General features: G+C 34.2%; 1 protein-coding gene across 2 annotated transcripts in view; it reads right to left on the bottom strand.

The window, feature by feature from the left end:
* LOC18421854 (phototropic-responsive NPH3 family protein NPY3) overlaps positions 1 to 12,459 on the bottom strand; it is a 35,226-nt gene extending 22,767 nt beyond the window's left edge. For both annotated transcript variants that reach the window (XM_011622372.3, XM_088853466.1), the window contains exon 1: positions 10,885 to 12,459. In XM_011622372.3, the coding sequence (XP_011620674.1) occupies positions 10,885 to 10,946 (62 nt within the window). In that variant the 5' untranslated portion in view covers positions 10,947 to 12,459. The remainder of the gene's footprint in view (positions 1 to 10,884) is intronic.
* Between the last annotated feature and the right edge of the window lie 13,391 nt (positions 12,460 to 25,850).

Below are 25,850 nucleotides of genomic sequence, written 5' to 3'. Positions count from 1 at the left end.
AATATGTAGTTTCTTTTTTTAAAATTAAGTTACTTTTTGAGATAGTGTGCTTAACTAAGGGAACGTATGCATTTCCTGCTAAAAGACAAGGGGATCTTTTGTCCCTTTATAAGGGCATAGCTGATGTTTATTTTAGGACAAGGGTATTGTCCTAATAAAGTTCCAAGACACACTTCAAAAATACCAATGTACTTTTATGAAAATTTCAAATACACTTTTACTTGATTCATCATCATCATCATCATCATCATCATCATCATCATCATCAGTCTTATCCCAACTATTTGGGGTCGACTGCACAAATCTTGTTTCGCCATTCTGTTGTAGCAAGGGTCATATCCTCAGTAAGACTATAAGTCTACATATCTTTTCTCGCTACTTCCATCCATGTCCTTTTAGGACTTCTCCTTGCCCTTCTAGAGCGTTCTACTTAAACCAAAAGTTACCTAATGATTTAGTTATTTAAAATAATGTTTTTACCCAAAAGTAATGACTTTTTTCCCCTCACAGCCCATCCTAGTATTAATTATAGACAAACCCATAATACACACACACGCACGTGCGCTCACCAGCATATTCCCCCTTGGAGCACCAAAACAAGTGTTTTCCCCACTTAAAAACTACTTTTAATATGAGGAACCTAAAACAGCTCAAAATCATTCTCCTTCAGTTGAAAAATATTTTCCACCAGAAAATTAGAAGAGTCCAAAAATGCCCTATCGCCTTCCACACCATAATTAGATCCACAAGTCTTGGGGATATGGAGCATTTTTAAGAGCTCCTAATCAGATTTTGTTAGGAGGAAATTCATTCCAAGGGGAATTGGAGCTCTATGGGTCCCTCATATAGCTCTAAAGTGGTTTTTGAAGTATATTATTATCACCATTAGAGCCTTTTCCCAACTATTTGGGTTCGGCTACACTAATTCTGGCCTGTCATTCTGCTCTATTCAAGACCATAGCCTCAATGAAAGTATAAGTCCATTGCCCATAACGTTTCACACTATTTTCAACCATGTCCTTTTGGGCCTACCCCTTGCTCTTTTTGAGTCTTCCACTTGAACCAACTTGCACCTCCTAACAGGTGCTGTATTGAATCTATGTTGCACATCGTCAGCCCACCTAAGTCTACTCTCTCTCATCTTTTCACCTATTGGAGCTACACGTAAGTTCTCCTGAATGAATTCATTTCGCATTCTATCCCTTCTTGTCTTCCCACTCATCCATCTCAACATCCTCATCTCAGCCACACTCATCCTGTGGGTATGTTGTTTCTTGACCGCTCAACATTCTGCCCCATAAAGCAAAGCTAATCTCACAGTTATGCAATTGAACTTCCCCTTCAGTTGCATTGGTATGCGTCGATCACATAAAACTCTGGTTGCACATCTCCACTTCACCCACCGAGCACTAATTCTATATGCATCTTCCTCAATCACCCCGTTTTCCTGGATTATCAACCTAAGATATTGAAAGTGTATTCTTTATAGTATCTCTTGGCCATAAATCTTAACAACATCCTCATCTCTACTCCTATTATTATTAAACTTGCATTCCATGTACTTTGTCTTAGTCCGCCTCAGTTATTGACCTCCCTGGCATAAAACCGAATTAGTTTTCTAATACATTCGTTTCATGCCTTAGTCATTGCTCAATCATATTCACTTCCACAGCTTCACATTGTAGCTCATAAGTTTAACCCCTCGATAGTTCGCACAATTCTATATGCCTCCTTTGTTCTTGTAAATAGGTACCAAAGTACTTTTCCTCCATTCGTCTGGTATTTTCTTTATTCTCAACACCTTGTTGAACAGCTTGGTCAAGATATCAATGCCGATCTCCCCCATGTACTTCCAAACCTCAATTGAGATACCAACTGGTCCTTAAGCCTTTCCTATCTTCATCCTCTTCAAAGTTTCTTTCACTTCCGATATCCTAATCCTACGAATATATCTATGACCTTTGCCCTTATTTATGCCAACGGTTCCTTATATCATTGTGTTCCTATTATGTTTGTTAATTAGTGATTTTTTAAAATAAACTCTCCACCTTGCATTGACCTCTTCATCCTTCACCAAAACCCCTTGATCTTCACTCTTAATGCATTTAATATTGTCTAGATCCTTACACTTTTTTTCTCTCATTTTTGCTAATTTGAAAACATCTTTTTCACCTTTTCTTATTCGCAGTTTACTGTATAGATTATCATATGCTTTAAGCTTAGCCTTACTTGTTATTTGCTTATCATTTTTCTTAGCATTTTTATATTCTTTGAAGTTTTGATCATTTTTATTGTATTGCCAAGTTTTAAAAGATGATTGTTTTTCCGTTAATGGCCTTCTAAACCTCATCACACCAAATTTCCTTATCGAAATTTTTTTTCCCTATGGTTTCTCCTAAAACGTCTTTTACCACTTTCTCAATACAGTCAGCCATCTCCACATAACATTGGCCTCATGTTCAAAGTTTCATTTTCTTTCTGTAACCAATTTATCCCTAAGTAATTATATTTTCTCCTCTTTTTTTAAAATTCCACCACCTAGTTCTTGGACACCTATTAATTTCCCCCCATCTCTTCCATCTCTTTATGCAGACGTCTATAACCACGAGCCTTTGCTATGAAGTCAAACTCTCTCTTGGGAAAACCTTCTAGTCTTTACATGATAGTCAATCTACCTTCTTAACTAGGATAAAGTCTATTTGACTATTATATGATCCACTTTTACAAGTTATTAAATGTCCATCTCGTTTTTTAAAGTAATTGCTATTGCTAGGTCGTAGGCCATAACAAAATTTAGAATAACCTCACCCATCTCATTTCTTTTGCCAAAACCCATATCCCCCATGTATCCCTTCATATCATCTATTATCCTTTCTTATATGACCATTTAAGTTCCCTCTAAAAAACGTCCTCTCTTCATTTTGTACGTCTCGGACTAGTCTATCCATTTCCTCCCATAATTGTCTCTTAATTCTATCCTCTACTCCTACTTGTGGTGCATAAGCACTAATTATGTTAATTATCTCTTTCCTTAGTACAAATTTAATTTATACGAGCCTATCACCTACTCTCTTGAGACAAATTCTATTCTCGTGGACTACCTTATTTACCTGCACTCGTCCAGAATGTAGGGGGAACTCTTGCCTAATTTTCACCACAACCAGGTGGCGCTGCAGCACGTCACTTCTAGCGAACGTCCTAGCTAACCCTTGCTCGTTACACTATACCTGAGTTCTGATACAACGCATTGCTTACAAGGAACACCTTAGCATGATCAGATAACATAAATTCAGGATTCATAACAAGTTTTTGCAAAATCTTATAGTGGCTGCCTTCCTAACACAACCCCTCCTTTACCTGGCCTTGGTTTTTTAGGTATATGACATCCCTAAAAGCAGTCAAAATCCCCTTGAATCAAGGGCCTCCAAATTGAAATTAATTGCAAATTCCAAAAAATTCCAAATCCTCCACGTCCACAACCCATTGAAACAGACAATTCATATCTGATTTTGGGATTGACGTAAATTTTTTGCAACAATTTGGGGATTCAAATCTACTATTAATTTTTTAAGTAAACCATTTTTTATTGTAAGAGAACGATTTGAAACTTCTTTGGATACCTCACACATTCACGCATGTGAAAAGTTTTATACACACACACACACACAATTCATAAACTCTTTAAAATAGAAAGGTTAATGTTAAAATAAGTTGTGAATGATAGATTTACAAACTATATGGTTTCTTTTTAAAGAAAGTTACTATTTGTGGTATCTTGCTCATCAAGTAAGGGTAGATGAGCAAATATCACTAAGAGACAAAGGATACTTTTGTCACATTTATAAGGGGTAAAGTTGAAATTTTTACCAAAGGACAAGGGTATTCTGAAAATAGAGTTCCAACACACCAACTTCCAAAACACCATTGTGCTTTTATAAAAATTTCAAATGTACCCTTCTTTAATGATTAAGTTACCAATTAAAATAATTTTTAAACAAAAGATAATTATTTTTTGATACATACACCTATCACAACACATTCTAATATAACCTTCCCAAATAAATTACACACCAAAACAATAGAATAAGAAAATGAATAAACTAACAAATAAAAAAGAAGAAAATAATTTTCCTAGTAAAAAACCTCCAACAAAGGAAAAATCAATGAGAAGAAAGTCATTTATTATAATAGATAGATATAGTGCAAAACCTCATGGGAGAGCATTGAAGAGTTACCCAACTCCACACACACCACTCATTGGGAGTGGTCCAACTCCCAAAACTGAGTGGTTTGGTAGATTCCTGCCTCAGCATATTCATGTCATCATTTCTTCTCTACTTTTGAACATCCACCTTTCACAAAAATTTATCGAGATAAATTAACTTTGGCTTCAAAACCGAGGCCTTGGGGGCTTGACCAAGTGGAAGTTGGTAGCTAGGAGTGCCCTTAAAGATCTAAACTAAGTTTATTGGGGACAAACCCACAGTAGGGATCCCTTCTACAAAAGCATCCTCATAGACCTTTTAGGTTCTATGGGAGGTGCAGGACAAAGTTTTGCAACAAACGCTATCACCAAACTCAATGTTCCTACTACGATTGTCATCAGTGATTAAAAAATCGGCGAGTCACAACGGACTCGCCCGAGTCGACATGGGAATTAGTCCCCCCGTGTCAATTCTGCTAAAACACGCTGAATCGCCCAGTTCTAGAGAAGAAACGGCTATTCTATATAGTAAATTCGCTGCATGACATTATGAATCGCCCGGTTCTTCTACAGTAAATCGTTGCATGATGCTCGTGTGTATGACATGGGCATTCTTGTAATTTTTGGGTTAAAATGGGTCAAAGGCCATGAATCTAGGGTCCACACCTCCAGGCCACGTGTCCCTACCCACAACGCCTCAAGCTTCCTCATTCGTTCGCATGTGATATGAGTTGGTACCAAAGAAGTATTTATCCATTTTAATCTTAGACTACTTTTTCGATGTGGGATATTGTGAATAAAAAGTAGCTATTAAAAAAAAAAAAAAAGGTAATAGCTTGAAAAAGTGATATAATATAATATTTTATTCGGGTTAATAACATCACAAAGGCGGTTGTGGTGTAGCGGTTATCACGTCCTTCCATCACATTGGAGGTTCCTGGTTCGAATTTTGGCAACGTTATTTTTTTTTTTTTCTTGTCAAACTTCTTTTTCTTGTCAAAAAAATAAAAGGTTTTTGTCAAAAATAATAAAAGGTTCTTGTCAAAAAAAAAAAAGGTTCTTATCAAAAAAAAAAAGGTAATACAACAAGTATTTCTTGTCAAAAATAAAAATAAAAGGTTCTTATTAAAAGAAAAAAAAAGGTAATACGACAAACATTTCTTGTCAAAAAAAATAATAAAAGGTTATTGTCAAAAGCAATAAAAGGTTCTCGTCAAAAAAAAATCAAAGGTAACACAACAAGTATTTCTTGTCCAAAAATATAAAAGGTAATACAAGTATTTCTTGTAAAAAAATAAAAAATAAAAAGTTCTTGTTAAAAAAAATAGAAAGTAATACAAAAAATAAAGGGTAATACAACAAGTTTTTCTTGTCAAAAAAATAAATGATTAGGGTTCTCCGCCAATTCAAGATTTTGGTGGCCATTTTTTTCATCAATTTAAACCATTTTTTATTGTAGTCCATGTATGTATATACTTCATCCATGATAATTCCACGATTTTGTTTTTGTGTGATGTAAATTAATGGTTAAAATAAGTTTATACAGGAAAAGAACATCTCGATATTCGCATATTGATGACAAAAATGAAAGTTAATAATGTAGCACCCCAATTTCTTATTGGATTCCTAAAAAACAACATTTATAATGAATTTTAATATTTTTTTTGGATCTTTTGTAAGGCTTAATCTGATCGATTCGGCCGATTCCCGATCCAGATTGCCGATTCACCGATCTGGATAGGTTTTTGGGGTGCCCGATCCAGGGCACGGATCTGTTTTTAAACCACTGATTGTCATGATTAATGTAATGCTACGAGTCTAAGACTAAACCCAATGTTTACCACACCCTCTACTTATGCAACATGCGAAAATAAGAAAATTGTCTAGCATATCAAAGTAGAAATAGTTGGGGAAATAAATTACCACTCCAAAGATTTTTCCTTTAAATGAAGAAAATAAATGAAGCCTCAACTAAAATGAAAGCTATGGGAGAGAAAGAATGGTCCAATATGTTTGTGAGAGAGAGGGAGGGATGTCCAATGTGTCTTCTTTTGTTTTTTTTGTGTATGTGAGAGAGAGAAAGAGATGCCCAATGTCTTTGTATATGTGTGTGTGCGAGAGAGAGAGAGAGGTCCAACATGTTTGTATATTTGCATGTGTATATATGTACGCATGAGAAAGAGAGAAATGTCCAGTGTGATCTATGTGTGTGTATGTATGCATGAGAGAGAGAGGTCCAATGTGTGTGAGAGAAAAATCACACGCAAAAATGACTAGTATCACGAAATTAGTATAAAAAATCACTTTCTCCCTCATTTCTTCACTAAAAATCACAAAATGAGCATCAAAAAACATTTAAAATTCATGAGCATCAAAAATTTTGTAGAAGTATTGTGTATCAAAATTAGTATAGAAATTAATATCAATAGACATTCAGACAAGAAATGATGCCTCAAAACTCACTTTTTTTTGTAAAATATCGAAAGTCCATAATGCACTACCCCATTTGTTTTTGAAAACTCAAAATATAATATTATAACGATTTTTAATATGTTTTTGAAATTTTTTAAGGCCAGATTAAGCCGATCCGGTCCATCTGCTAATCCAAACTACCAGTGCTATAAAAAAGGGATCGATGCCCTGGATCGGGCACCCCAAAAACCCATCCGGATCGGTGAATAGGTGATTCGGATCAAGAATCGGCCGAATCAGTCGCATTAACCCTTACAAAAAATCCAAAAAAATTATTAAAATTCATTATAAATGTTGTTTTTTAAGAATTCAATAAGAAATCGGGGTACTACATTATTAACTTTCATTTTTTTTATCAATATGCGAATATTGAGATGTTCTTTCACTATATGAACTTATTTTAACCATTAAATTTACATCACACAAAAAAAATATTGTGGAATTGTCATGGATGAAGTATATAATGATACATGAATTACAATAAAGAATGGTTTAAATCAATGAAAAAATGGCCACCAAAATCTTGAATTGGCGGAGAACCCTAGTCCTTTACTCTTTTGAAAAGATATTTGTTGTATTACTTTTTATTTTTTTGTATTACTTGCTATTTTTTTTACAAGAAATTTTTATTTTTCATTTTTTTATAATAAATACTTCTTGTATTACCTTGTATTTTTATTTTTTGACAAAAACCTTCTATTTTTTTTGACAAGAAATACTTGTTATCTTACCTTTGATTTTTTTTTGACAATTTTTTTTTTTCACAATAACCTTTTATTTTATTTTCTTGACAATAAACGTTTGTCGTGTTACATTTTTTTTTTCTTTTAACAAGAATCTTTTATTTTATTTTTTCCCAATAAATACTTATTGTATTACTTCGTTTTTTTTTTTGATAAGAACCATTTATTTTTTTTGACAAGAACCTTTTATACCTTTCATTTTTTTTGACAAAAACCTTTTACTTTTTTTGACAAGATAAAGAAATTTGACAAAAAAAAAAAAAAACGTTGCCAAATTCGAACCAACGACATCCAATGTGAAGGAAGGACGTGATAACCACTATACCACAATCCCCTTTGTGATGTTATTAACCCCAATAAAATATTATATTATATCACCTTTTCAAGCTATTACTTTTTATTTACAATATCCCACATCGAAAAAGTGGAAGAAGATTGAAGTGGATAAATACTTCCGTGGTACTAACTCATATCGCGTGCGAACGAATGAGGAAGCTTGAGGCGTTGTGGCTAGGGACACGTGGCCTGGACGTGTTAGACCCTAGGTTCATGGCCTTTGACCCATCTTAACCCAAAAATTACAAGAATGCCCATGTCATACACAAGAGCAAGCGTCATGAAACGATTTACTATAGAAGAACCGGGCGATTCATGATGTCTCATGATGTCATGCAGCGATTTATTGTATAGAATTGCCGGTTCTTCTCTACAACCGGCGATTGTGTTTTAGCGGAATCGACACGGGGGGACCAATTCTCGTGCCTACTCGAGCGAGTTCGTTGCGAGTCGCTGACTTTTTAATCACTGCAAACCGCAGATAAGTAAATCCAAACGCAATTTCAAGATCGATCTAGATCACCAATCCATTTTTTTTTTAAGCATTGCTTATTATATTTCTTCTTGTCTAAATATATAACATAAAGAGGAATAAGCAAGAAGAAACTTGAAGTCCCATTATTTTTCGACAAAATATAACTGTAGTGATTGTTATGATTTTATCATCTTTTACTAATGAAGATCATATTTAGTAGTTTTCACTATTTTACTTTAAAAATTAGCATTTCCCTGGTCTGTTTCTGCCTGAAACGAATTTTTCTGCCATCTTAAGCAGCTTAGCTTGATACTCCAATGTGTAATACACGTGGTGCATAGGATCATCAGAAAACTCCACTGCATACGTCTCATGACCTAAATGAATTAGCTAAAGGTAGAAAATGATGTTAAAAAACAGATCACTACCATTCAATAAATAGTTACAAGAACATAACCAAAAAAAAGTCAAAAAATAACAAAAAAGAGTATTGATGAAGCAAGTTTATCAAATGTGTTGCAGTGGTGAGGCACTAGGGGGTCTGATGCCCTATGCGCCTTCATGCAGCCATGATAATATGAAATTTATAAGGATATAAAGAATAACATGAATGTGTGATTTATGTCATAATGGGCATTTTAATTAAGTATTTTTCACTAATACATATGCTGTGTAAGTCACAGGTAGGTCTCTATTCTCTGATATAAGTAACATTTAAACAAAATGATCCAATCAATTGATTAATTTCACTGAAAGCAAAACAATGTCAACATACTACGCACTAAGGAAGAAAGCGAACATAGTATGATTTTATTAAAAGAAACTAGAAACTACTCAAATTAGCAAATGTAGCAACCAATAAAACAGATATTGGTTTCAATCTCAAACCCACTATCAAAAGAAGCTTTGATTTCTTGTTTTAATCTCCTTCGAAGTTGAAACTCACAATAACGCGACAATCATCAACATCATCAAAGCCTTTTCCCAACTAATTGGGGTCAGCTAGACAATAACTTCATAATATGCACCCTAAATCCCTCAACAGGTAGCATGAAACCAACTTGAGGAGTCGCCAGAAAATCTATGAAGTTTGCAGGAAATATTGAATTTGAAACAAAAATCGACTTTGAAATCTTCGTTTTAATCCCCTTAGAACCAATTTTACTTGGTTCTAAGGGGGCTTGAAGAGGCTACATCTCCCCAAACCATTTGTCCTCCTTTTGGGGCGGAAAACAACATTTTCACGTGTGCTTGTCAGTACTCCTTCCTCCCACAAGCAGGGTTCATATATGCGCCCACATCATATGGCATGATACAGCAGATATTCAGGCTATGCTCCTCTTAGGTGGGTCCATATCGCATGCCTGCGTATGTGGGCATCTGCCATGCAGTAAAGGGTCACAGCCCTTCGATGCAGATGCACAATGGCTTATTCGACCACAGCTGATAATAGGTGACAAAGAACACTGATTGAAAGGCAAACGGCCAGATTACAGAAGAACCACAACTTGGGGTCTATAGTGGCACCAACATCAATATGAGATGGTCAACGACAATAAGTTGGGTCTCAGTCCGTCAGGGACTAAAGGAGTACAAAAAGAGAAAGAAACTGTGAAATAAAAAAACAAGGGTCGACAAAAAGAGAAAGAAACTGGGAAATAAAAAAACAAGGGTCGAACTAGCAATTTAACAAGATGCAACTAACGCAACAAATTTTGCCTTTGGGGTGTTTTTTTGTAACTTTACGAAATATCTATAACAGTTACCCTTTCTCAAAGAACTAACACAACAAATTTAAAGACACTCAGAAGAAAGGGAAAAAGGGAAGATAGCAAACTAAACAATATAAAAATAAGATCAAAATCCAAGGAGTCACTTCTAAATGTTTACAAAGAGTGCATTATATGACCTCTCTGGCAACATTCTCAAGCAAACTGCCCAATCCCCAATCTTCTAGCTTCTTGATAATACTCCAAAATCAAGTACATTTATAAAGAAATCACATCCTCATGCCAAGTTTTATATCCCAAGCCAGATTAACAACTCAAGGAAGCGATGCAGCTCGCTCAGTGTGAGAGGCTCCAAAGAAAGGTGCTGAAAGTAAGGATGCCGTCCCATCAGTGTTAATGGTTTACTTTCAAAGAGGCAATTGGAGTATGCTTCAGAAAACTAAGTTTCAAATCTAACCCTGGTGAGATCTCAATAAGTGAACCACTGTACTTCAAATGTTCCAGGGATCATCTTTAAAATATAACTGAAACATGACTTCCTGTATATCCCTTTTCCTTCTATTAGTGGAACTTGAAGTTCAAGCAGGTCCTGTAATTTATAGACCTATATTTCTATCCAAGTGGATCTAGGTCACAAAAGTGATATAAATAGAGAAGACCCATACATATTTCATATAAACAGTTCCAGTATATGCACAAATGTTCCTCCTGTGAAAACAAACAATACCAAAAAATTGCACAAAACAATAGCAAAACCTATGTAGTCCACCCAAAATCCATAACCGAATGATAGTAAGAATGTCTTTCTACTCAACCAATGAACTCATCCCCAAAACCACCTTTAAAGAGATACTAACCGTTCCAGATCTCCCCAAATTTAAAGCAAAAAAGAGCACCAGGAAGTGAAATGGAAAAGTTTCATACCTGATATCATTGCCATCGCTCTGAAAAGAGTCCGGCTTCGAACCCAGCTTCATAAACTTCATCTTGATTCTTGAAAAACACCAACTTAAATTAAGAGAGAGAGAGAGAGAGAGAGAGAAGAACGAACTGCCTCGATCCTCAGCGACACTCTCACAAAATGTCGCAATCCCAAACCAACAACCTACATCGCCAGCTTCTGTCCCACACCTTCCAAAACATCAAAACTAGCCCTAGAGGAGAACCCAGCCACCCCAAAAGGGAAAAGGACTGTGAAGGGTGGACTGTTTTTGTAGGCCCAAAACCAAAGAAGACGCAATACTCGTGAGAGAATAAATGGAAAAAGATACAACAAGGGATGAGAGGCTCAAAATGGAGAAGACCCAAGATGTAAGAGAGAGAAATAAAAGAGAAAGGATCCAAGATTCAAGAGAGAAAGAGAAACTCTATGAGAGATGAAGGGAGAGAAGGTGGGAGTGGTGGTGGCGTTTTTACTTTAAGGTTCTTCTTCCCCCCTCCCCTTAAACAGTGGTAAGACCCAAAGATGCTCTTGTTGTGGCCTTGTTTCCCGAGTATAGAACATAGTCCACAGACTTCGGGTGACTAGTCAGCGTAGGAAACAAAGCCAACAGGCTAAGAACACTAAACAAATAACAAAAACCAGAGGAACCACAAGCACAAACTGACAACCCCACCCTCTCCAATTTCTTAAATTTCACAGCAAACCCGTAAGAGAGATCGCATGACCATTTTCTCTCACTAGTTCAAAATCTCCTAGAAATTCTCCCACTAGACTCAAAATCCCTAAGAAGATTCAGAAGGGGGGGAAACTAAAAAAAATGGGGCTTTGAGACTCGCAATCGCTCACTTCATAACTGTCATGCCAAGAATGGGAAACCCACAAGACATGGATCACAGGGTCAAAATCGTGCACATTCCTTTTTTGGGTCTTTTACTATGAAACCTTAAACATTGAGTTTCTCGCTCTAAAAAATCTCCCTTCCTTAAAACAATTTGAAAATCCCTAGAACATAAATTACACTCTGATACTCAAAGATCCTAGAGCTCTTGCTGAGTCATATATCCCACTAAAATCTATGCATGCCAGCTTTGAATATTCCTTCTTCACTACTCCAAAATCCAAACCTTGATCATTCCTTCCAAATATTAGAACCCAAAAGAAAATCCTGAATGAAAAAAGCCCGAACTCAAAAACCACCCTAAAAACCACCAAAAAAAAACCAAAAACACCAAAAAATCCCCAAAACCACCAATCCAACACAATTTAAAACGCAATATCCCCCTAGAACGACCAAAGCCCTACAAACCAGAACCCTCTCTAATAGAATCACACCTCAAAGCCCTAAAGAACCAGTATGACACATAACCCAAGCCCTAAATCTACCAAACGTGGAGCCTTGTCCAAGTGGCGAGTAGCAAAAAGAGTGGAAATGGAATATTCTCTGGAAATGGGTTCCATTTGTTGCAGTAGCAATCCATGCCCTGCAATTGTATTGGGGCAAAGAAAACCCTGATTTTTGCTCGCTGGCCACTACACTAAGTGCACCAGAGCTTCGTGTTCCATGCGCGTCGAAATGTGGCAGACAAGAAGACAGCTACAAACCGCTTACCAGGATCGAAAGCGGTCTTGGAAACAGCTTAAATGCTGCATCGCCATCACTAAAATCATCACAAAAAGCCAAGCTCGGAATGTCTCTCTCTGAAAACTCAAACTCTTCTCCGTTCTCGTTCACTTCTGAAAAAACCCGCCAATCGTGCCTTAAACCCCAAGGATTTGCAGAGGAAATTATTAAAGCATTAAAAATTTTGGAATGGAAAAGTAAAAAAGAAAAAGAGAAAAGGCTCAATTTTAGAGGCATAAGGGTGGCGTGGAGAGAGATCTTTTCTTACAATGACGAATGGTCCTATATAGGACTATGTTTTTCATTAAGGCTACGCGATGCGTAGACCGGACCTTGGATCCTCAAATGTGTACTAGAATGCGATTCAAGTTTAGACGGATCCAATTGTAACCGATCCATACTGTAATCATAAGGTATATAATGACAATTATGTGTCGTTAGATACATTCTAGGTAATTGTTTAAAAATTGGATCAGTGATTCGGATCGTGCATCTCAAAAATCTATTTGGATATACGAATCGAGGATACGGATCGAGAATCGGGTGAATCGGTCAGACTAAAACTTCAAAAAAATCCAAAAAAATTATTAAAATTCATTATAAATATTTTTTTTAGGAATTCAATAAAAAATGAGGGCACTCCATTAAGAATTTTCATTTCTTTGCATGAATATGCAAATATTGATATGTTCTTTCCCTGCATGAACTACTATTTACCATTTAATTTACGTCACACAAAAGGATAAACATAGAATTATCATGGAATAAGTATATCAACTTATGTGGACTACAATAAAGCATACAATTAGTAACATACGATCTAAAAATAAAATGACAGACGACGTCGTTCTTCTTCTTGGTCACGCTGGTGCCATTGATTGAATTCGTTTGACAATTCATTGATTCGATCTAAAAACGAATCATCGATATTAGCAGGCGTCTGACTATATCCAAATCCCTGAGTGTTCTGTTGTATTCTCAATCCAAAATCCTCGAAGCTTGTCCATCATTCATGCTTACCTACACTGTCGTGCTCATCCCTACCCTGTTGCTGTTGGGATTCGATATGTGAATAATATGGCTGGGATAAAGTGGCATCGGAATCATCATCTCTCTCATTTTCCCTTAGACCCCCTTCCCACTCTCACTCATTAGGTGCAATATCACCGATATCTCCGACGCATTGTGGATATGTTGGCTGACTGCTTCCTCTTTTATGCTGCTGATCACCTTCTACAAGATCTTCCTCACCGATAGCCTCAATGAACGCTCTCTTATGCAACACTGGCTCCTCCTCTTCACATGTAAACAATCTCTTTAATGCACCTTCAGATTCCTGAATGGAGTCCACAGCTAAGTAATCGATCGCAAAGCAGGTTATGGCAGGCCTGATTATCTCTTTTTTCTTAGAGTGTTCTCTAAACAAAAATAATATTTTAGAGTGGTTGTATATAAATCTCGACACCAACCTTGCTTCATCTAGAGTCTCCTTCACAATTTTGATCTCACCGATCTCCTCTAACATAAGATCGATGTTGTGTGCATCACACGGCGTCCATATTATATGCTTCCTCTTATCCATTAACTTGCTGCCCGCAGAAACACATGCACGCGCATTGTTCGATAAACTGGACTACATGCTTATCTCCTACCTCCTCCACTATCTGATCATATAGTCGTACGTAGAAGTTTGCATCCTTCTGCGTTCCTGATATGTTTTTGCTAGACAAAAAAGCTGTACCTTTTGGGGAATAGGCCAAAAAGTTTAAAAACTCTTTTTTGCTAACTTTATTCAACCAACCATCACTCATAAGAATAATGCCTATCCTTGGCCAACTCTATTTATATTCTTCAATCCACTTAGTAACTTCATCCACCTCTTCATCTAATATTGAACCACTGAGCTCATATGCCATCGGGGGTTTTATCTCGGGCCCTGCTCTCTGGATTGCACTGACCATAGGTGGAAAATATGGGCTATTGGCTGCATCAAAGGGAATCCTTTTATCGTAGAACCATTTACCAACATATCTCCTCAACATGTTTTTTGTACCTTTAACCATGCCTTTTAGGGTCATCTGTTGTGACTTAGGCTTTGAGAGAAAACGGTCTATACGACCATGACCTACAATACTGGCACTCATAGATAAGTTAGGAACTATTTCTTCAACGTTTGATTCTTGTTGACACATACTAGGCCCGTCATACATGTCTGAGCTATACCCACCATGCATGTCAGAGCTAGACCCACCGAGCATTCTAAACCCACGTTCCCTCTGATATTGTTCATGTAAACTCAATCTTGTGGCCATGTCCAAGTCATTATTATATTGCTCTTCTAGGTCATTATTATATTGCTCTTCTGTATCATTCTTGCTTGATGGCGTATATAAACTAGCTATCTCCTCATTCATCCTATGTTTGGCAATTTTTTTACCTTTGTTAGCATTAAGAATAGCCGCCATCTGTTTTTTTACATTACTAGGGACACTACTGCATGCATAAACATCTCCCTTAACCCCTGCCAAGTGTTGCTTGAACCTATATACCCCACTACTTTTCACTCTTTGGCAGTAATTACAAATAATTTTATCTTTTTTGTTGGGATCAAGTCTGACCTCATGTTGCCATGCAGAGTCTTCTGCAGATCTTAACATGATTCAACTATTTTAATATGTAAAAAGTTAAAAATTAACCTGACAGTTCAACAAGAAAAATAATCACCATGTGTAGTGATAATATGTTGGGGTAGTTCATATAGTCATATTTGTTGTTATTTGTTATTGCAAAATACCTCTATTGACAATAATATTTACGTACATATCAATTACAAACATACAGGATAATATAATACAAAATGCAAGCTCCAAACATGGCTACAACTCAATTATCAAGAACAAACATGTTTTGCATTAAAAAATTAATAATAAAATTGGAAAAATGCAGGATAATATAATTGTCATATATGCCACGATTTTTTTACAATGATATTCACTTTAATTCCTCACGATAATACAATTTAACAACATGTATTTTTTGTGTTCAAAATTTTAAAAATTGAAAATACATTTTTAATGCAAAACTACATAAAAAATATAATACAGTTTTGCATTAGAAATATAATAACATGTATGTTTTTTGCATAAATATTCTATCAACATGCAATTTTTTCAACAAAAAAGTTCAACAATAAAAATTAAAAATATGGTTTAATACCTCATGATAATCAAAACCTAGTCACTATTTTCACATTTTTTCTGAAAATCACGATTTTTAAAATAAAATCCATCATGTACAAAAAAAAAAAAAACAAATAAAAACAATTCTTCATAGAGCCATCTAACGTAAGTTATTCCAACTCAAAAATGCATTAACAACAGATTAAAAAAATACAGTTTTGCATTAAAAATATAATAACATGCATTTTTTTGCATAAATAATCTATCAACATACAATTTTTTCAACAAAAACTTTAACAATAAAAATTTAAAATATGGTTACCTCATGATAAATCTAAACCTTGTCACGATTTTCACATCTTTTCGGAAAATCATCATTTTTCAAAAAATTCGATCATGGATAAAAAAAAAGAAAAAGTACAGCAAATTTTCATAAAATTCGATCATGAATTACAAAAAAAATTTGATCATGGATTAAAAAAAAAAATCACAAATTTTCAAAAAATTCGATCATGGATTACAAAAAATTGATCATGGATTACAAAAAATTCGATGGATTATAAAATATTCGATCATGGATTACAAAAAATTCGATGATGAATTACAAAAACTTCGATCATGGATTACAAAAAATTCGATTATGGATTACAAAAAAAAAAAAAAAAAAAAAATTCGATCATGGATTACAAAAAAAACCAAAAAAACAATTTGATCATGGATTACAAAAAATTCGATCATGGATTACAAAAAAGAAAAATTTGATAATGGCTAAAAAAAAAATAAAAAATAAATATATTTGTTCTTCATAGAGCCATCTTACATCATCCATTTTAACTAAAAAATCCACCCCAAGTGAATAAATTACATCCAATTGAGTATATTTTATGATAAACAACAATATAAGGAATCAAAACCCTAAATTTTGAACACATTATCATCTATAAATCAAATCAAATCGATTAAAATGAGCAAAAAAACAAAAAACGCAGTTCTTCACAGACAACAGTCATTGAATCTAAAAAATGAAGCTCAAATTGAATAAATCACATCAAATTGAGTACATCTGATTATACACAAGACTATAACGATTAAAAACCCTAGAAATCTAACACGTTAATTGTAATATATCATGAACAAAAAATCGAAAAAAGGAAAAAAAAAAAAAAAAGCAGCAGAAATTTTTTTTCACAGACATCAGTGTGTTCATCTAAAAAAACAAGCTGTAATTGAGCAAATTAAACAAAATTGAATATGTTAAATGATAAAAGACACAATAACGATTAAAAACCTTACAAATGTAACTCATTATTTTCAAAATATGCAGTGAAATTAATCATATGGCGGAAAAAAAAAAAACTTAAAGTTCTTCCCTGGTTTCGTGCAGAACACTGTGCAGCCCGTGTTCTTCACGGGACTCGTCGATTCCGTACAGTGAATCGGCGAGTCACTGTATAGAATCACTCGATTCTCTCTAGAACCAGGCGATTCTGTGTTTTTTGACTGATTCGGCACGTCCAGTGCCGATTCTCGAGTCGAACCGGGCGAGGCGTTTTTTTAATCACTGATGCTAGGTATTCATATTGAGCAACATTTACAATATTATTAAAAAAAAAAAGCTCATAGTCATAAGGTATACAGTGGCAAAAAGAAGGGTAAAAAATAAAATATAAGCCCATGGTCATAGGGTTGCAATAGATTCGATCAAACTCAGGACCCAACAGGTTTGGGTATGGGTCAAAATTTTGAACCCAAATACTATTTGGGTCGAGGTCTAGGTCTAGCCAGACATGACTAATTGCCACCCCTATTCTCGTGCATAAGGGTGGCAACCGGTCGAGCCTGCCCTTGCCCTTGTCCTAGCCTTGCCCTTATCTAGGGCGGGGCTGAGCTAGGCCCAAAAAAATAAAAAGACAACAAAAAAGTCCACTGAGTAGGGGCGAATAGGGTGAGACTACCCTTAGCCTAGCCATCGTTAGTGGCCCATGCCCTGCTTTTTTAGGATTGGGTTAGGCAGGGCTACTTGGCCCATTGCGTCTACTACAATGCATAACTTATAGATTTAAACAATAAAAGATGTGTATTTATCATCAAAGTCTTTTCCCAACTAATTAGAATCAGTTCTAAACCACGATGGGTAATAAAATTAAATTTATTTTTAAAAATTTATTATTATCAAGGTTGAGAGATGATCAATTAAAGAGTTTACCAACACCTAAACCACATACTTCAACGTAGTTTGAACTTGTGGTTTCACTTTTTAATACTTATACAAGATTTTCATTTGTTATTTGACTGGAATTTGGAAAGATAATTGTTTTTATTTTACATGCAATACTGACCATTGATATATGAGAGCCAAGTATAGGTTAGGGAAATTATTGTAGCTATACTTTAATTTAAGGTAATTGGAAAAAAACCTCAAAGTTTCGTTTATCTCATCTACACCACTTTTTTTTATTTATTTATCTTTTTTTTACCAAAATGAGTTTCACGGTAGTCGTATTATCATAATAGTTAGTACAGATTATATGACACTTTAACTACAGTAATACTTAGAGAATTTTATATGGTATTTTAAGTACCATAACAATGATGGTATTTTATATGGTACTTTAACTACCATAACCTTACACTGACCTTTATACGACCTTTTAAGTACAGTAAATACTAACCCATGTTATAAGGCAAACTTTATCTATTTCATCTCTAATTTCTTTTATATTAGATCTATTTTTTCTCTCTGTTTATATTTATCTATTTCATCTCTAATTCTTTTATGTTTATTTTTTTTTTCTCTCTAATCAATTTTCATGTTTATCTCTTTTTTCTCTTTCATTCTTTTTTATCTCTTCTTTCTCTCTCTACAATCTTATTCTACAAGCCAATTTGGACAGTCAAATATCCCAATTAGGGAGAGAAAAGATTTAGAGAGAAATAAGAGATAAATATTAAAAAGAATGGGAGAGAGAAATAAGAGATAAGCATAAAAAAATAGATATGAAAGAGATAAATATAATAAGAAGAAAGGGTTTTACGGCATTTTAAGTGTCGTATAACATGAGTTAGTTTTTACGGTACTTAAAATACCGTAAAATTTGTTTTAGTTTTTAAGGTACTTAAAGTGCCGTGATTGACTTCATAGTCATAGCCATAGCTCTACAGTACTTATGTAATGCTAATTAAAGTATTACGGTAAATTAATTACCATAATACTCCTTTAACTAATTACGGTATTTAAATTACCATAATGTTATTTACGGTAATAAGACTACCATAAAGGTAATTTTTGTTCAAAAAAATCAACAATTATGAAAAAATATATAAAAGGTTTTTAAAAACTGAAGGCTTTTTTTTCGATTATAGTAAAATATAGATACATTAACGATAATTTTTCTATAGCCTAACTTGTGGGACCATTGTTTAATTTTAGGTGCGTTTTTAATACCGGTTTAGATTCATCAGCGTGTAGGATATGAACACATACCATTTGTATGCTACTTTTGTTTGACACAAAAATTTATGCGCCCTTTCTTAACATTGCCGTACAGCACCGGATGACGACAATGCGTCAAAATCAAGTGGATCTCAATAGCCATCAGAATTATTGGCGGACATGTGGTGATTTTTTATAAAAATTCATTGGAGATTTATATTTTGTTTGCATCAAATTTTTGATAGGGTATATAGATTAAGGTTTAAAAACATGATGAGGAGATAATGCGGCAATCCAAATTCTTGAATTGGACGTTAAAAAATAAAAAATAATATAAGCGGTATTGGTTCTGGCTAGTTATCTAGTAGAACCATGCAAACCGCCAAAATCTTGATGGTTTACAATAACCGATTGGGTATTGATAATTCTTAATCCAAATCAGAAGATTCCGATCCCGAATTATTGCTATGTCATATATTGATATAGATAGATTCCATCGACATATGAAAGTTGTTAAACTGTGGATATGGTTTTCATGAGTCCATATATTGATATAGATAGATTCCATCGACATATGAAAGTTGTTAAACTTTGGATATGGTTTTCATGAGTCCATGTAGAATGAGTACCTTTTAAAAATCTATTATTGAGATGGGTTTTTGGACTTAATTTTTAAAGATATGTAATTTATAACATGAAGATCATGAATATGAATAAATAAATAAATAAAATTTTAAAATAATTATAATAACAAAAACGTTTGGACGGTTAGTTTAAATTGTTTTGAGATGGACAACCTATTTGCATCAACCTTTAAGATGGATGCTTTATGACTGTATATTGTAGAAATACGGTCAAGCCCACATGAAACAATTTTCCAATGATGAAGTTTTTATAAGGGTTAGGCATTATGAAAACAAAATAAAGCTCACTTCAAATCCTCATCCCAAAAGTACTTTCGGCAGCAAAAATATTATTAATAGCTCTAAAATCAATTTTTAGTGCCGAAAATAAAATCTAAAAGTAAAAAGAAAATTGATTTTTAAGGCAAATTGAACGGTTTAAATAATTTGTTATAATATACATCCATTTTAGAGTTTAAAATTCTAATTTTTTTTTTACAACTATAATGATCAAGCCAAGATGATCCATTTAAAGGTTTAGTGTTGAATTATAATTTTCAATGAATTTACAGTGAGACTTTATTTATTTTAATAAGTCTGCAACCCTATCATACCATTTTCCTCTTTTCAAAGGGAAGTATTGGTGTGAATAAGTCGTGTGACGATTGTTTTTAACTGTCAAATCCATATTTTGGGGGTAATAGAGTCTGTTGGCTTTTGTTCAATATTAGCAATTTTTTTAAAAAAATTAAATTTTGTAAAATCACTGAGGTCTTGTTGCACGTCTCATCAAATCTCATTGTACGAGACGATGATGGCATTATTAACGCAATGTAACTTCTTAAAGAAATAGGATATATTTGGAATAATAATAAAAATTGGGGATTGTGGAAATTTGAAAAAAGTTATGGTGTTTAAGTTGGGAATCTTAGATAATCGCAAAAGTTAGGGTAATTTTAGATTGGAAAATTGGAACATGAAAGGATCCAAAGCCCTGAAAATGGCTTGGGTTTGGTACCGGTCAACCTTGACCCAAAACTGACGTTTAGAGTAGACCCAATCGCAACCGGGGTCACAATTGGACTTGGACTAGACCGGGCCTGCTTTTGTAAATAAAAATGATGTTTTATATATGAATAATGATACTATGAGACCTTCCCACACCCATGATAATATAGAAGAGGCCATCTACTTTTTAATACAATGAGGTTATAATCATTCTTATACGTTATATTTCAAATTATGTGTTTATGGGAGTATTATCATTAAACTCAAACGTCAATTTTTTTTTCAAGTTTTGTGACGTACCACAAAACATCCAATTTGACATCTAATGATTAATAACAATTGGGACCTCTTAATAACAAGTACAAATGAGCTCATAGTGCACCATCTTACTCATAAATACCAAGTTGAGCAAGGTTGCAGACCTGATAGAGCCTAAGTTGGACCTGGATCCACACCCAATCCATGTGGTTTATTGTTTGAGCCCAAACTTGGACATGGTTGGGTCGAACCCCTAGATCCAACTTATTTAAGACAATTAAAAAAAAGATAAAGTTTACATAGAGCCCAAGCTCTAAACAATCAAATTGGAGCTTACCTCAAAAATTTCACTGGAAGAGGTTGTTTTGATGCTCAAATATCTTCGAATTGATCATCTCGACGTCAAGATGTATGGACATGAAAAAAAAAATATGGAAATAATGTATTTTGTAATGTATTTTTTACTGTCAATTTTCAAGGGTTTCATGCTTTTTTAGATTTGTTGATTTACACTATTTTTGAAGCTTTAAATTTTATAAATAAAGATAAAAATATATTTTAATACTATCACAAAGGTTTCCAATATCAAATCTGCATTTCTTGATACTATTTGAAAGTAAGTTTTAATTTGATTATTTAAAACTTAGGCTCTATACGAACCACACCCATAAAAAAAAATCATAATAAAAAAACGCAAGAAAACCAAAATAAGGGCGTGCCATCATTTTCATTTTTTCTGAGGGCATTTACGTAATTTTTCTCCACAAAAAGGAAAAGGCCCACCGTCATTCCTGGTTCCAAGGTTCCAAATCCTACAAAAAATAAAACTTAAAACCCAAAAGCATAAAAGTATTCCTCAAATCACCAGGCTTTTAAGACCAATCAAACCTTAATAATTATTAGCAATTAAATTTAGATTAAGGAAACATTAAAGAAAGAAGAAGCCTTATAGGTTAGGGGACCAGAACACAAGGTACCTACTTTTTTTTATTTTTTAATTTTTTTTAAAAAAGCCCAAAATCCCCTTTTTTGCACAGTTAGGCACGCCAACCTGACACCACCTGACAACCCAACTTATGAAAACCCTAAGCAACACTGCCTGTCATTTAAATCTTATTCCAAAATCTTCATATTTTTTTATGGGTAGGTTACATTCATTTAATTACAACTTTAATGGCTAAAACCCATCTTACCGGTTTTCATTTCCTCTATTTACCTATGCGAAAAAAATCATTAAATTATTATCATTCTTATTGCTATAAGTAGATAAGACATTGGGTAATAGCCCCAAAAGTAGCTTTCTCTATTTCCTTATTTTTCAAAGATCTCTCCTATTCATTGCCTTTCCCTTTCTTCTTTATTGGAGCAACTAATAGTCACCATCATTTTTCTCTAGGTTTTATGTAGTGCATAGTGTCACTTACTCAACTCCATGATCAAGCGTCCCAGTCATATGTAAGGTCAAAGTCTGAATAAAGAAAGAGGGTTATGCTTGGTAAGACATTGTTATGTTCGGTAAAACAGCCAGCGTAAAATTTTGTTACATATTTTTATGAATATTAAATAGTAGAATAGGATTCACGTAGCCGGTCTTAAATAATTAGAATAAAACTCAGATGATAATGATGACGATGATAATATCACTTACTAAGCTACTTTTGAAAAAGTTTGAGATCTACATGAAGATCCCTGTGATCATTTGTAAAATAATAATTCAAATTTTGTACTATGCAACAATTTTTATTTTTTTTGGGTAATTACCATGCAACAATTAAATTGACCATTCACCTTCATTCAATTTTAGGATATTAATTTTTTCCCACTGAAGTTTCCTTTTCGTTTTTATGTTATTCATATAGGTTGAAGGACCAATGAATCATTTAATTTATTGTCTCATGAAAATCACTCAATTAAGTATTTGAAAATCACTGAAAATTAAGTATTTTCCATTTTGCTTAGTGCTATTATATTCTTAGGCAAGTAAATGGACGGTGAGATTCTCCAACGACAAGGATGATATTTGAAATCAGAGGGCACACCAATGAATAAGAAAATCTGGGCCGTCCGTACTCGAGGCAAGCATTGCTCCAAACTTGCATGCTGGTTGTCACGTGCCACACATGAGTTTCGTGGTGGTCAAAATGAGTGAGTAATCTTAAGATGGTGACCACATGTGCAATCCAATCTACTTTTATTTTATTTACATTTTATTCATTGTTTTTGCCCTAATCTCATTCCAGCCACCACCCATCCCCCTTTTCTATATGTTTGCCTCTTCACCCCAATCATGAACCTTACCTCTCCTCCAGTGGATACCTTGTGGCCACATCTACATTTACATTCTTTTATTCCATGTTTTCACATGCTCTCTCTCTCTCTCTCCTCATTCTTTTAGTTTCTCTCTCTCTCTCTCTCTCTCATGAATTGAGCCACCTATATCTAAGTATATGTTGGTGTGCTAAGTTATTCTATTAGCACTTCTTGTCCCCCCTGCCCTCTCCTAACATGAACCTACATATGTTTTTGTGCTTTGACCCCCATTACTGAGACTCCTTGTTTTTCTTGGTCTTTCAAAATACTATGCATTGAACCACCATGTTCACATAACCAAATCTCAGAATTCTCTCAATGGTCAAGAAAGTTAGTAATGCAAAAATTATTTATTTTTTAAAAAAAATAAAAAAAATAACTAGCTTAAGTCCTATGTCTATGATAGACACCGAGTGGTCGAGAATCTTCTCGTGGTCAGGATGTTGAGAGAGAGAGAGAGAGAGAGAGAGAGAGAGAGAGAGAGAGAGAGTAGTAGTGGGGCCAATCAGTTTTGTGAGGATTTTGATGAAATCATGTCATGAGGGGATAGAGTTTGGGTTTATATTTATTCTTGTTTTGGTTGGGTGTGAGCCCACCTGACCTGATCTGGTCAAGCACTTGTCCATCATGGTCCATGAACGCTCACTTTCATGGATAGAATTTAGGGACCCTACATGTTTGTGAGGAGTTCACAAACAGACATGCAACCCCATGGGCATATGCTCCTCTTGGAAAAGGAACTATGCTTCTTGTCTTCCTGGCTAGATTTGACTCACCAAAATCTTCCTATCCTCTTTTATTCAAGCCATGATATTTTCTACACTTGAGAAACTAACAAGTTTTTGGGTCTTTGATTTCTTCACATATTCCTTTAGTTGGACTTTGAAATTGGGTTCAATTTAGTAATCCATCTGTCTAATCACCCCAGGTGAGCTGACTTAGTGGAACCATTAGGAAGAAAGGCTCTCCATAATTTTGGAAGTTTTTTAAATAAAAGAAGGGAGAAACATAATGTGATCTACATATCTTGATAACAACCATGATCAATGTGGGTTATTTTCATTAAAGAAGAGGTTCAAAGTCGTTGTAGTATAGTGATGAGTATTCCCGCGTGTCACACGGGCGACATGTTCGATCCCCGACAACGGCGTGGTCAAGGCGGTAGAGGCTAGGTTGTCATAGCACAACGTCTCAAGTTCTATTTTTAAGTAATCTCGTCAAAAAAAAAAAAAAAGAGGCTCAAAAGAAGGAATGGTGGAACGTTGGCACACCAATAAAAACAATGCAAACTTTAATAGCAAAAAAAGAAAAATAAATAAACTTTAATAGTAAGAGAGGAATAGTGAGAGCATGCTAGCCATCAACAGTTAAGGTTTTCCAAAATTCGAAGTTCTGTAAGTATGTTTTGAAGTTTTTTTATTTTATTTTATTTTAATGTTAGGTATTTTTTCACTTTTTCCTTTTTTGAATATTAAGTATTTTTGAAGTACACGGCTACAAGGAGTCACACTACAAAGCATATGAAGTGCTATTGCTACAAATTTTGTTATTATGTCCATAAATGATTATGGCGGTTTAGGGCTTTGAATTTCATTGAATTGAACAAAGTTGTTCTCAATAAAAGTGTTTGGTGAGTCAGCTGACTCACACTATTCTTGTGCGGTCTCCTTACAAAATATAGCTCAAAAATGTATTTTCTATCCAAAATTTTAAAGTTCAATAATCGCAACCATGACAATGATCTAAATTTGAAATTTTTATTTTTCAAAAAAGTATGAATGCTATTTTTTGAATTCATTTCTTCACCGTCCAATGTAACTTGCATTGGATATAACATTTTTTTTATTTTTATATTTAAAGATGGACGTAAGATAGATAAGGGACCGCATGGTACTAGGTGAGTCAGCTGACTCACCAAAACCTTGTCCCTCCCATCAACCATTTTGGGGAGTTTTGCACATTTCTGTATTAAATTGTTGCATCCACAGCGTAAAACCCCAAAATGGTGGTCCATCCTGACACATGGCATACAATGGTTTGGAAAGTGACTGCTTATTAATTTGCCCAACTATTATTTAACAAGATAATGGCCCTAAAATATTAATTTCCTATCCATGTAAAGGCATGTACTTTTGGGTTGGGTTTTTGTAAGGTTGCAACTTTAAACAATCCAATTAAGGCGCACATTTAAATTTTATCATAATATGTAATTTTGGGGTAAAATATTTTTAGAATTATCTGAAAATCTATTTTCATATCTAATTATAAAATTTTAAACTTCAAAAATAGTTAAAATCAAGTAGACCTATAAGCATATAAAAATCTTGAAAATGGACGGTCTAGATAAGGTGTTGCAAAATGCACCATTTTTGGGACTTAAAAAACTTTTTTTCTTTCTTTCCATATTTATACATTTTGATGTCAAGATGATCAATTAGATGATTTTTCAACATTAAAATAGATTTTTCCGATGGAATTTTGCGATGCATCTTAATTCTACATTTTAAATTTACAA

The sequence above is a fragment of the Amborella trichopoda genome, chromosome 12, assembly GCF_054954075.1.
Source record: "Amborella trichopoda isolate Santa Cruz 75 chromosome 12, AtrichopodaSantaCruz75HAP2 v2.0, whole genome shotgun sequence".
NCBI classification, from domain to species: domain Eukaryota; kingdom Viridiplantae; phylum Streptophyta; class Magnoliopsida; order Amborellales; family Amborellaceae; genus Amborella; species Amborella trichopoda.
The sequence above is the reverse complement of the archived record's forward strand: the minus strand, read 5'-3'. Positions and strand labels throughout refer to the sequence as shown.